This window comes from Muntiacus reevesi, chromosome 18 (assembly GCF_963930625.1).
Source record: "Muntiacus reevesi chromosome 18, mMunRee1.1, whole genome shotgun sequence".
Lineage (NCBI taxonomy): Eukaryota > Metazoa > Chordata > Mammalia > Artiodactyla > Cervidae > Muntiacus > Muntiacus reevesi.
The window spans coordinates 37,145,368-37,159,110 of record NC_089266.1 but is presented as its reverse complement, the minus strand read 5'-3'; the positions used below and the strand labels follow the sequence as shown (position 1 = coordinate 37,159,110).

Genomic DNA, 13,743 nt, shown 5'->3' with positions numbered 1-13,743 from the left:
AGCGGGTCATTCAAATCCAACCACAGAGGGTATGCCAAATACCAGGGCTGTCATGTCAGTGTGAGGGCTAAGGGAGACACACATGCTACACACATAACACATTCCTTCACATCACACACACATCCAGCCATCCACCACCCTGACACACACATAGACCCAGCATCCTTCACATCACACACACATCCAGCCATCCACCCCCCGACACACACCACATACACCCAGCAATGTATCTGCACTGGTTTCACACTACATGGGGAGGAAAAAGTGAAAGGACTGTCTCCATTGAAGAACATTTTACCCCATGTGAGCAAGGGTGAGGTTAACACCTACACAATCAGTCACACCGAGGCAAATGCTGAAGAAAAGGGATGCACGGAAGCCTGAAGTACAAAGCCAAAGACTTCACCCATGTTAGGACTTTTGTTCAGGTCCCAAATTTCCATTTTACCTTCATAAACGGCTACTCAGAGATCTCAGCAGTATTCTAAGAGTTGGGTGGAGAGGCACCTATCTGAGGACTGACCTCACAAAGCCAGCCCAGCTCCCACCTCAGGCAAGTTGCCACAGTCTCCTCGCCCAGTCTGATGTTGTAGGTCCACAGCTTAGTGTCCAGAACAAGGACAACTGAGACTGCTAAGCTGAATGGTGGCAGCGCCATTAAAACCTAAAAGTTCCTCAAGGTCAGTTTAAGCCCTTCTATGACATTCATTACTGGGGCAAGTAAAACACCAAGAAAAAGCAAAGGGTGCCCTCAGTTCTGCAAGATGAGAATTCCTGTCACCAGGCCCCTTCCTTGTACACGCGGCACCACTGGGTGGCTGACGTGCAGGGCAGAGCAGGCGCATTCCATCCAGCAGTGACCGGGCACCTGAATGGCCAAAACTGAAGAAACACCTTTATATGGAAGAGACCTGTTTAGTTCGAGACTTGTGTTTAGCCTGGGTGTCGCTCACTCACCTGCTCAGCAGCCCCAGACTCCCGTTTCAGGATGGCCTCGGCCGCCTTGTTGTTCTTGTAGGTCATGGCGCAGGCAAAGGGGGTCAGGCCCTGCCGGTCTCGCATGTTCAGGTGGATGTCAGGGTGAGAAATCAGCAGCTGAATGATGACACCGTGTTGGTTGCTGATGGCCACGTGGACAGGCGTTCTTCCTTCTGCATCCTTTGGGGACCAGGCACAGATTTCAACATCCAAGTGAAGATAAAATCCAGGGAAAATATGACAGGGAAAAAGTTTTAAATCCAATTCAGTTCTGAGAATCAACACTACCACTCTGAATTTGAAATCATCTTTTCAAGAGGCCAAACACAGGATGACTGACAGCCACTCTACCTCCATGCTCCAGTAACCCAGGGACACAAACACATTTGGTTTAGAGAAGCTGCAGTCAACCTCATCTCCAAGTTAAACCACTACTCATCTGCCAGATGAGTAGAGCAGCACATACAGGCTAGAATGCTGAAAAGCATCAAGGAACATGACTCAGGGATGTTCTATTGAGCTATTGAACATTTTCTTAAATACAGTACTCCGCTTGGGACTAGAACAAATTCTCAATGGCAATCTGTAACTAACGGGGACAGGTGGCAAAGATAAGTTGATTGAACAAATCTTCTTCACTTTGTAGAAAGGACAAAGACACAGAAGAAAAAAGTTTTGACCTGGAATAATTACAATTATGAGACAGGCTGTGGGGGCTTCCTGGTGGCTCAATGGTAAAGAATCTGCCTGTAGTGCAGGAGATGCAGATTCAATCCCTGGATTCCCTGGGTCGAGAAGATCCCCTGGAGAAGGAAATGGCCACCCACTCCAGTATTCTTGACTGGAAAATTCCATGGACAGAAGAGCCTGGGAGGCTATAGTCCATGGGGTTACCAAGAGTCAGACACGACTGAGAAACTAAACAGCAACAAGACATCTGTACGACTCAGGAGACAGCCACTTCCTGTGTCTGCCCCTTTGGCCCACTCATGGAAAAGCAGGGGCCCAGGACCGGAGACTGCAAGGACATTAGAGGAAATTTCTCTGATTCTGGGATGACCATCCCTCTACCCGGAAAAGAGAGACCCTTCCTACCTGTGCATTTACATTGGCACCAAACTCCAAAAGACACTGGATTGTCTCTTCCAGCCCCCAGGAGGCAGCCAAATGCAGAGGGGTCTGCCCATCTCTGGCCTCTTCCTCTCCTTCCCCATTAGCACCAGGCTGTCTGGGACTATTCACGTCGCAGCCACTGAAAGGAAGGGGAAGTGAGAGGAAGGCATGCTGACAGGCATGGAGCAGCAGCCTCATACAACTCCACAGAAAGCTGGCTGCCGCCAAGGACTGTAGTCCTTGGTCTCAAATATTGCTGTGTCCTGCTCCCACAGATTCTTCAGCCACTGGTCCTGGAGGCAACTTGGGTATCAGAACTCTTAAAAGCTTCCCAGGGGATTCGTGTGCATTTAAAGATTGAGAATGGTGGCTTGAACGCTGTCCTGCACAACCTCACTCTGCACTCTCCCACACCTCCTGCACTGAGGCCATGGAGGCTGTCATGGCTCCGGCATTGGGGTGGAGTCCGGCAGAGGCCATTCGGTTTCCTCCACACCAGCCTCTTGGTCTCACTGTGTGAATTGGTCTGAGCTGATGACAGGGGCCAATATGGTTCCCAAAGCAGGAAACTGGCTTAGTTTTTACACTCTCTGATCTAGGCACATGAACCCCTCTCCTCATCAGAGAGTCAAGCCCCTGGCTGCCCGGACCTGACAGAACAATGACCCTCGCTAGCCTTCAATATGAAGGTCAAGCCAGCTACAGACATGTCAAGACTATAGGTGGACTGAGAGAGAAGAGAGCCAGTTTGCAAAACTCCAAACAAGATCTGGAGGGACACCCAGGCCTCTCAGACCTGCGAATGAGAAAGCAGGCGATGGGCTCGTTGTTCTCATCGATGGCTCTGTGCAGCAGCGTCTGGAGGCAGCCGCTCGGCCCTGGGCCCCAGCACGTGGCGTCACAACCGTGCCTGACCTGCAGGGAAGCACAGATCACTCACAAATGCTGCCCGGCAAAGCTGAGCATGCTTATTACCGTCTCTCAGCCCTAAGCCACCATTACGTACATCTTTCAGGTAAGATCCAGCTGATAGTTAGCCGGTAATTATTTTAATCTGTACCATTCACTCATTTTACAAACACTGATTAAAATCTGCTTTAGTGCAATCTTGTGCACTAGGTTCTGTGGGAAGGATTTGAGAAATAAAAGAAAGATGTGTCTGATCAGCACCTTCTAAAGCTGTGTCATAGAAGGGACAGAAAACACAGACAAGTGCCTGCACACACGCATGTGCACACACACACGAAGGGACAGAAAATAGACAACTGCCTGCACACACATGTGCACACACACACGAAGGGACAAAAATAGACAAGTGCCTGCACACACGCATGTGCACACACACACATGAAGGGACAGAAAATAGACAAGTGCCTGCACACATGCATGTGTGCACACACACACACGAAGGGACAGAAAACAGACAAGTGCCTGCACACATGCATGTGCACACACACACGAAGGGACAGAAAATAGACAAGTGCCTGCATACACACATGTGCACACACACACATGAAGGGACAGAAAATAGACAAGTGCCTGCACACACGCACATGCACACACACGAAGGGACAGAAAATAGACAACTGCCTGCACACATGCATGTGCACACACACACGAAAGGACAGAAAATGGACAAGTGCCTGCACACATGCATGTGCACACACACACACGAAGGGACAGAAAACAGACAAGTGCCTGCACACACGCACGTGCACACACACACTCTTACTTATACCCCCCAGTAACATATACTCTGCAAAGAACTGGTAATCTCAAGAACAACCGGCTAAAACCCTCAGGTGCAAAATGTCTTAAAATCACATTTCAAGCCCTTCGGAAAACTGAATGAGCTTTTGGGGTTACGTCTGCTTTTGGGCTCTATCTTCTGAATAAGGTGGACACTCCTAAGTTATCACCCTGGCGACAGTTAGGGCAACCCACAGCCAGCTAAGCTACCTCAGGAGAAGAACCCGGTGGAGGGGCCTCAGCTCTCCTACTTTTTGGTAGTTTTATTGATAAAGACAGCCTGAGAAAAGATGTGGGCCGTGACTATGTTGAACCCCAAGTTTCCTGAACACAACTTTCAAAGATGCTCATTCCTGACCCAATTTGCTACTTGGCAGATCTCCTGCTCGCTATGATCGCAATGGAGGTGCCAAATCCATCTCTGACACATATCACCCCCACATGGAAGCGGAGCAGAAGCTGAGCTTGTCTCACCAGAGTGGATGCGATGTCCTCCAGGTTATTTGCCAGTGCGAGCCACAGCGGGGGGTTCCCCTGTTCATCCGGCACAGACATGTCAGCTCCTCTGGTGCATATGGCATCCACGACGAGGGGAAGCTGATTCCTGATGGCCAGCTGAAGGGCCGTCTCCCCATCCTGAGTCCTGCTTGGACACAGACACAAGAACAAATGTGTGGAGCTGGGATCAAATGACAGAGGGTGCCCTTCTGGGAATCCTGGAGGCCAGAGTCCACTGTACCCCAAACAAGCTTCACTTACATCCATCAATATGCTTTCAGAGAAATTCAACCTGTCAATAGCATCTGTCCCTCCTGCCTTTTAAAAAAAGCGTATCGCCAGGCTATTCCGTTGCACCCAGCTGCTCAGCACACTGACCTCTCACAGCGGCTCCCACAGCCTCTGGATAAAGTGCCGCCCTGACCACCCATCTGACAAAACACTTTCATCTACTCAGTCACTGTAGGTCAGCTGACACTGAAGATAAATTCGTTTAAACACAAAAGTAATAAAAAATTTTAACTGTGTATTTTTGCCCTGCAAGCCTTCCCTCCTCTGTTTTTTTATTATTTTTTCCCTGCACTATGGATCTTAGTTCCCAAACAGGGACTGAACCCAGGGCCCCTCAGTGGAAATGTGGAGTCCTAACCACTGGACTTCAAGGAAATTCCTCCTTGAGCCTTTTGATAGCTCATTTGTTGGAAAGTTCTTCATTATTAAGTGAAATCCCTACTTCAACAATTGATTTCTGTATTGTCCATTTTGGTGAGTTTTGTGCCATACTGTGCCCTGGTCTTGATAAGTTCAAATAAGACCAAAGTACACAATTCCCCCTTTGAGTTCCCCTTCTCAACACTGTACCTGCACTTTTTGAGAATTACTGTTTCTCTTCCTTTATTTAACAAGGAACAAAAATCTTCCCTACAAGTGAGGCCATGCGTTTAAACCACGTCAATTAAACGTGACCTGGTGCATTGGCGGACGCTGCTCCAGCCCACCTGACGTTTATGTCTGCCTGGTGCTCCAGGAGGAAGAGGGCACTCTTGCTGTCCTGCCTCTGCATGGCCATGTGCAGCAAGGTCTGCCCATCCGACATGGTGTCATTGATGCAAGCCCCAGAGCCCAGCAGCTGTGCTGCGATCGTGTGCATGCCTGCAAAAGAGACAAGCCCCAATTAATGCCGGCTCAGCTTCTCCCACTTCCTCAGCCTCTTACTACAACAAACACACCCTCTCGACTTCGCAAGGCCAGCAGTTTTCCACATTACTATAGGCTTAACCCAAACAGAAAGGCTAGTCTACACAAACGATTAGCTCCAACCCTTCCACCTCCCTCCCTCGCACACCCACCCTCTGGCACACGCCTGTCTGCAGCCGCTGACACCGCCTTACCAGTCCACAATGCCAGGCCCAGCACAGTCTGGTCTCGAGAATCCTTGAGACTGAAGTCCGGAATAATTTGCAAGTTGTTGGTGGCATGAAGAGCATTAGCTACATTTTTTTAAGAGGAAAAAAACACCTGATTTCACCATCCCGTGGATCACATTGGAAGTACTTAAGAGAATGCAAGCTCAGTTTCAAACTGACTGACTGATCACTTCTATACAAAGAGAACTGACAGATCTTGTTGTGGGAATTGGAAGCCAAGACGTTTGATAATTTGGAGCAAAGCTTATGAGGTAAATGAATGGTTGTAAAGGTTAAAACACTGGATGTTCACAAAAGGAAAAGAGGCTCCACTATGGAAACACACATTAATTTCTTGATTACCAAAAAGGGACCAAAGCAATGAACTGGCAACATTTTTTTTAACACATACGCCCTACCATCTTATACCTTCCGTGTGGGCAAAGGCGGTGGCAAAGCCTACCTAGCACCCCACTTCCTTCCACAAGCACAGTGCTGAAGGATGCTGGCCTTAACAAGGGTGCTGCTGCTGCTGTTTAGTCATTAAGCTGTGTCCGACGCTTTTGTGACCCCATGGACTGTAGCCCAGCGGGCTCCTCTGTCCATGGGATTTCTCAGGCAAGAATACTGGAACGGGCTGCCATCTCCTTCTCCAGGGGATATTTTCGATCCAGGGGTTGAACCCTTGTCTCCTGCACTGACAGGTGGTTTCTTTACCACTGAGCCACCAGGGAAGCTCCAACAAGGATGAAGGGAAGAGTAAAACAAATTTCAGGGCAGGAAGGAAAAAAAACTGGAAAATGACATTCTGAGGGAAATCAGCCTCCCACACGGCAGGGGCTTCCTTGGCCCCCCCTTTCTGGCTCCTCTATCATGGTTCACTTGCCAGAGAGACAGAGAGGTGGATGAGAAGGCCGACCAACTCGTGGAAGACCGGTGGTAGCAGAGTTCTTAGAGACAGTGCTGACGAGGCAAAGCTCTGCTCGACCTGCCCCTGAAGTATGTCCTGGGAAAACCCCCCAAAATAAGAGAGGGGAAATACAAGGCTTTAACACCTTAATCATACAGGTGAAGTGGGCAGGCCCCATCCTACAAATGTACACAGGAAAAAACTGTAGCTAGAACCAGACTATACACTTATCTGGTTGGAGCTCAAAGGATTTTTCAACTAAGGAAACTCACCAATAGGAGAAACATCAACTGTGTCATTAACTACTCTAAACCACTGTTTGGGGGTCATGGTGATGGGCAGTAACCCCTATCTTTTGGGGACTAGGACCCCCAAATTCCTACCTTTTTGCTCCAGGATGACAGACACCACATCTGGATGATTATAGGCGATTGCCATGTGCAGGGGTGTCTGCAGGTAGACGCTGCTGTCCGCTGAGCTGGGCAGGGACGCGGCCTCCTTCGGGGACAGCAGGGCCTCCTCCGTCTGCAGGTTTGGGTTGGCCCCCTGCTGCAGCAGCTCTGCAGTGAGGTTGGCCAGGCCATGCCGACAGGCTGTGTGCAGCGGGGTTTCTCCCTGAACGGAAGCAAGTGGCCCTGGTCAGAGCACTTCAGGCTGGGAGCCCCTTTGCAAAGGGATGGAGACAGCTTATGCGCTGTTACACAGGTCCCCAACGCCAGATGCAACCCTGTGCTCATCCTGTCACCAGTTCCATGACCTCTGTCCCACGTGCTCCTCAGGTCTCCTTTCCCTCCCCCACGCTGTGCCATCGTCCTAGATTCCTCCAATGTCCTCCCAGCACCCTCCGAATGCCCTGGATCCTCATCTTCTGCATTTCCACCCTTCACTTTGCTTTTATAATTATTTTGCTAATTATAAAAATAATACATGATTGTTATTAAAGAACTACCACAGATGACCTTCAAGCGTCACTAAAGTGGTGCTGTCTGTCGATCACCACACTAAGCCCTGCTTCTCTAACCAGTTCATATCAACTTCATCTGGAACTCTGATGAAGAAAAGACCCCCTTCTCCCACTTTTTAAAAATTAGAAACATTTTTACATACAGGGACCTGATTCAATATTCAAAAGGTACAAGAGAATACAGTGAAAAGAAGCTTCCCCTCATGCCTAGCCCCCATCACCCAGTTATCCTCACCTGAAGGAAGCATCATTGCCAGTTTCACGTTTCTATCAAGGGACAGAATAGCCACAGGGAGACATAAACACACGTATATATGTGTGAATACAAATACATGTACACATGGAGACATACGTGGGATTTTTCACCCAAATAAATGGGAACAACCATCAATACCCTGTTCTGCACCAGCTCCTACTGAAGCTACACATACTCATTAAACAAGTTGAGTCCAAGAACTTTACCTACTAGGCTTGCTGCGAAAGATAGCAAGAACCCACTTTCATTTTCCTAAAAAAGGAAATTTTATTTTCCCAAAGGGAACCACTTTGAACTCTGAGCTGGGTAATTTCTTTGTAATTTCCTCATTTCTAGCTAATGCTTTTATTTCTGCCTCTTGATTTTCTGGGTCCTGGATTTCCGGTAGGTCCTGCCACTGTGATTCTTACTGGGTGACAAGGATTTGGCTCTTTCACTCCTTCCCTCCACCAGCTCCGGGGAGCCATTCTCCCCTCTCCGCATAGAGCCTCCTCCCCAGGGCGGCCTTCTGCTCCAGACCTTCTCCGCCACACAGCCTCCCTGGATTCTCTTAGCTACCCCCATGGCTTCTACCAGGATCTACAAGCAGGAGATTCTCAAACCCAGCTCCCCCGTCCTGTGCGTACACCCAATTTTCCCACTGCTTACAGAATACTCCCACCTGAATGTTTAAAAAGGAGTTCAACAATCACAAAATGGAATTTGCCCTCCCCACAATTCCTCCCCTGGTCAGTTCCCTCCTCTTCTCAGGTCCAACAACTCTCCAACCCTTGCCTCTGAGAGCCACAGAGGTCCCATGGACCATCATGCTGCAGTTCCCCCTGAAACCCATCCTGTTGGGTCCAAATCCAATATGAGAGGTTGGGACAAGCCATTGCCTGTCCAGATGATTCCCTCCTGGCTGCAGCCTGGACCTCCACTCTGCCAGCCAGAGGTGAGAAGGGAGACATTGTGGGCCTACAGGAGGATGTTTTTAAAGATTGAGAAGCAGCAGAGCATGTCTGTAGCTATTAGAAATGAACAGTGGGCAAAAGGGATGATACAGCAGAGAGACAGACAGAGGCAGAGACACATGATGGCAGAAACAAAACCAAGAAACCAGTCACTGGTGCCTATAGGCCATGCCATCATTCTAGCTGGAGAGCAGGCCAGCCGTGGGTTTAGAAGCAGACAGATCAGTAGGTTTAATGGTGAGAAAAAAAGAGCACTGCCCTCTCCCCTGTGCTTCCATGACACGCTGGATTGTCTTCTACACCAAGCTTACTGTTTACTGCCCTGCCCAGCACTGTTGAGAGAAGTGTAACTGCATGTCCTAGGGCCTGCATCGTAACACTGACTCCGTTACTGATGAAGTACCTAACTTATGGTTAGGCCACTTAACTTTCCAGAGTCTCAAGGCACTTGACTCTGAAATGAGGGATTTACAGATGGCGTTAATGTCTCTTCAATACATGACGCTTTTAGATCCACTGTGAAAACTGAAAGAGATAATAACCTTAAGGCTCCTGGCACAAAGTAGTTATAAAATGAACATGATCTTAAAGATGAGCACATCCTCCCTGTCTGAAAATTATAAAGTAAAAATAACTATCATGTAGTTTTCTAAAGTCCCAGATGCTACACTAATAAGCACTTAAATTTATTTCTTTTTATCTTATATTAAAGAAATAAATTTATTTCTTTTTATCATAAAGTATGATGTTTAATCATACTTTCTGAAATCAATACTAAGCTCACTTTTTAGATGAGAACTGAAGCTCAGAAAGGTTAAGCAATTTGCCTGAGACCACATACAGCAGAATGGGAAGTGGGAAATCTGGTAAAGCCAGAAATATCCGACTCATTTCACCACCCTTGAACACTGCGACATCTGCCTTAGTGTGAGACGCAGACAGGAAAACCTTCAGTTCAGTCGCTCAGTCGTGTCCGACTCTTTGTGACCCCATGGACTGCAGCACGCCAGGCTTCCCTGTACATCACCAACTCGCATCCATCCATTTTGCATTTGCTAAGGAAAACCTGAAAACCTTAGCAAATACAAAATGTTATAAAAAATTAAGATGCTAACATGGTAGGTTTGTGTCCATATCTGCTGATCTACAGTAGCCGTGAAGTCCACAGTGTATTGTTTAGGACCTGATGTCACAAATGCTTAAGAAGTGGTTGCTGAATGAATCAACCAACCAATATTTGAGGATAAAGGCATTTGATACACACTAGTTTTTTAACAATGTCCACGTATTCTTTTTTTTTAACAAACATTGAAGAGACTCTAATCTGTTTTTTTCTACCTATCGGCCACTGCCATTTCCTCCACAGACCAAAGCCGCTTTGCCTGGCTGCCCTGTCACACTTACCCACTTGTTCCTGTGGTTGACATGGGCACCATTGGTTGCCAGGAAAAGAGCTGCTGCCTCATTTCCTGCCTCAGCTGCCCGCTGTAGTAAGCAATTTCCTAGGAGAAAATGGGCATATTCATTCTTCCATTTGCATAAAAATTAGGTCAAGTTCACACTGCAACACACCCTGCCTTCCCCACCACCTTTCACAGCTGACACGCTCACACCGGAAGTGGGTACCACTTAAGTCCACACAGGTCCTCTCTGTGTGTGGACACACAGACTAAGATGAGCCCGAGTTGGGAGCAAATACTTGGTCTGGAAGTCAGAAGACAAGCACCCCTCCCTGGATTTGCCACTAGCCACCGCCCAGGACCAGAGGAGAGTTACATCTCCTTACCGGGGTTGGTAAGAACATTTCTCAGCAGCAGTGCTACTGACATCTTGGGCCAGTGAATTCTTTGCTGTGAGGAACTGTCCTATACATGGTGTGATGCTTAGAAGTATCCCTGGCTTCTGCCCACGAGGTGCCAATAGCCCCCTCAACCTTACTGTGACAATCAAATCTGCCAACAGGTGTTGCCAAATGTTGCTTGGGCAGCGAGGGGTGGGAAGTCATCTCTGAGAACCTCTGGGGTAGATAACCATTCTGAAGACACTGTGAGCTAAAGTTCTATCAGAAAATGCTCCTTAAACACTTGTCTTACTCCTACAGCTTTAAATATGTTTATTCTTGGCCTAGAAATGTTTTAGTTAGCACTGTTTTCTAAATAAAAATCTTAGAAAAAAAATCAATTTTTTTTCTTCCTTTCCTCTTGAAGTGGTTTTAGTCCCAGAACACTGCTGTTTCTTTCTATTAAAATTTATGCCCTTTTTGGATAAACACGAAGTCTCATGTTCCACAGCTATGTTATTTGAAAAGTCAAATTAATTACCAGTACTAAAAACAAGGTAAAGCCATGAGACAAAATACTGCTATGTTATTACATGTATGTGAAAACTGCAAGAAGGAAAAAATAATATTCCTGAACTTCTATTAAAACTCAAAGTATATAATGTAAAGTTGACAGAACCGACAAGAAAAATTAACAATCTTGCCTGCGGCACAGTGTGGTCAAAAATAAATGAATTAAATAAAATTCTGTGTGACAAATAAGAAGTATGCATGAAGTATGTTACAACACCTGTCACAAAGGAAAGCCATTGTTTTAACTGCAAACTGAACTAACAGTTTTTTTTCATGAAGCACCATTTTTACTTGAAAGAATGGCAATTAATAAGCTATGGTTATTCAAAAATGAGTATCGGGTAGACATAGTCTTAAAAAGTGAGCCTCTTTAAGAAAAATAACTGGCAATATCCCTACCAAATGATAAAATATGATCTTACAAGTGAAAACTGAAACTTTGGAAAACTTCTGTCTGCCACTCTAAGTTTAACAGCTCCTCAATACTGAAAGACTTTTCTAATGAGATTACTAGTGATATTAACAAATGTGATTCTAAATAAATGATCATTTTGAAGATCTCCATAAACCAGTAAAACAAGATTTTCCAAATCACTAAGGCATGATGTTACAAAATCATGTACAGAGACAAGATCCATTCAAAGCACATACAGACCATGGATTTTAATATAAGAGTACAAAAAGTTCATTGATATAGCTTCAGATTCCATACTGCAACTAACTTTAAAAAAATTATCCTTTGATAAATTGTTTGCTATAGTATCAAACAAATACATCCACAATTATCTGAAAAGGCTCTTAAAATATGCCTTGCTTTTCCCACTACTAAGTGTGTGAGGGCGTAATTTTTTTTTTTTTTTTTTTGAGGGCGTATTTTTTTTTAACCAAACAATGTATCTCAGAAGACTGAATATAGCTGTAAATATTAGAAACCAGGTCACTCTTCCAAGTAAATTTTGTTTTGAAAGTTATTTTTCATAAAAAACGTTATATGTTAATATAAAATGGTTTGTTATTATTATTAATACATCTTTTAAAAATTTCTCAGTTTAAATTTCTAATATGGTGATAAATACCAAAGCCCTTTGGGACATAAATTTTAAGAGGGTAAAAAGAGTTCTGAGTCCATATAGACTGACTCTCACTGCATTAAACAAACAGAAGTGTTTCAGCTTAACAGACTTAACTTAGAGTCTGGCTAAATTTTTTGAAGCCCAAGATCAGACTTTTTACTACAGTTAAAATTAAATACAAACTAATTCTCATAACAGCATTCCTCTCAGCTTCTAAAGTTTTGGTAAAAACACTGACAAGTACTTCATGGAGTCTCAGACTTGAGCATCAGCTCTTAGGGGTCTGCTGTGCTTTACCTGTTACTGTATCAGGTGCATTGGTGTTGCTGCCGCGCTGAATGAGCCTGGCTGCAAAGCTGTTCTCATCAAATGAAGTCCCGTTCACCACAGGGAGGTCTTCGAAGGGGTTTACGGACTGGTCGGAAGACACAGTGATGTACTGCACGGCCAGCCACAGAGCTGTGCTGCCCTCGTGGTCTTTCAGCTCTAAATCTAACCTGAAATGAGGAAGCAATGTGAACACCAAGTACAATTGTCTTCAGACACTTTGTACTGTCAACAGTCTCATTCTGAAGGACATTTTTTAATCTTACTTTTACTTCTTAAAACTGATAATGCTAAAAGACATTTTAAGAGCATTATCTTTCACTCATGATCCCACCCTACCAACAGCTCTTTCATTGCTCCATGGCTGCCTACGTACTGTTTACACTGCAGCAGCTGATTGAACACGTATTCATTCCTGGCCATGATGGACAAGTGCAAGGGAGTCCTGTGGGATGAAGAAGAAGAGGTGTCAATTCTGGACATGCCCAGTTCAGGACTATTCACAGCAGGAGGTGATTAGAATCCACAGGAAATTCCACATTTCTGCCACAGTCTTTTTCTACCCTGGCAAACAATTTTCCAAAGCCATGACCAAGAATCAAAGGATGAAAATGGATTTGATTATATGTTACAATTTATTCAGTAGCCAAAAATACAAGAATCAATGAAAGGAAAAGATATAAAAAACACTGACTCAATGAATGTGTATATACTCATGTTTTTAAAACAGCAGTTTCTGCCATAGGTACGCCTACTTTCACCTACCTATCCTCCACTATTTTGAGATTTTTTTTCTTCCCATACTTCTCTGTTAGACTCACATTCTGAGTGGCAATAGGCAGGAACTGACTAAAATGGCATTTTTCACTTGTCACTGCTTTTATTTAGCCCTCATGTGCCCTGAGGAAGACGCCACCACAGAGCACAGAGACTCCCAGGCTGGCATCTATCTCAGAGCTACAGAACACCACAGTTTATTGCAGCTGGGAAGAAAAAAATTAAGGACAATCACCAGAAGGAGCAAAAAAAAAAAAAAAGGATGCAATTATCTTGAGAAATGAGATAATTATGACATTTTATTGAGTCCATGGAGAGCCATCTTATATAAGTACCTTAGCCATCACACAAATCCATTTTCCTATTCCAGCGACCTCACGGTTACT

At 45.5% G+C, this 13,743-nt stretch overlaps 1 protein-coding gene across 4 annotated transcripts in view; it reads right to left on the bottom strand.

Moving 5' to 3' along the window:
* Positions 1-13,743, bottom strand: part of ANKFY1 (ankyrin repeat and FYVE domain containing 1) — a 67,497-nt gene that overhangs the window by 11,264 nt on the left and 42,490 nt on the right. For all 4 annotated transcript variants that reach the window (XM_065908469.1, XM_065908470.1, XM_065908472.1 and 1 more), the window contains 10 exons: positions 12,957-13,025; positions 12,551-12,750; positions 10,232-10,329; positions 7,038-7,269; positions 5,730-5,828; positions 5,337-5,490; positions 4,315-4,483; positions 2,888-3,006; positions 2,074-2,230; positions 958-1,158 (listed from right to left, as the gene is read on the bottom strand). In XM_065908469.1, the coding sequence (XP_065764541.1) occupies positions 958-1,158; positions 2,074-2,230; positions 2,888-3,006; positions 4,315-4,483; positions 5,337-5,490; positions 5,730-5,828; positions 7,038-7,269; positions 10,232-10,329; positions 12,551-12,750; positions 12,957-13,025 (1,498 nt within the window). The remainder of the gene's footprint in view (positions 1-957; positions 1,159-2,073; positions 2,231-2,887; positions 3,007-4,314; positions 4,484-5,336; positions 5,491-5,729; positions 5,829-7,037; positions 7,270-10,231; positions 10,330-12,550; positions 12,751-12,956; positions 13,026-13,743) is intronic.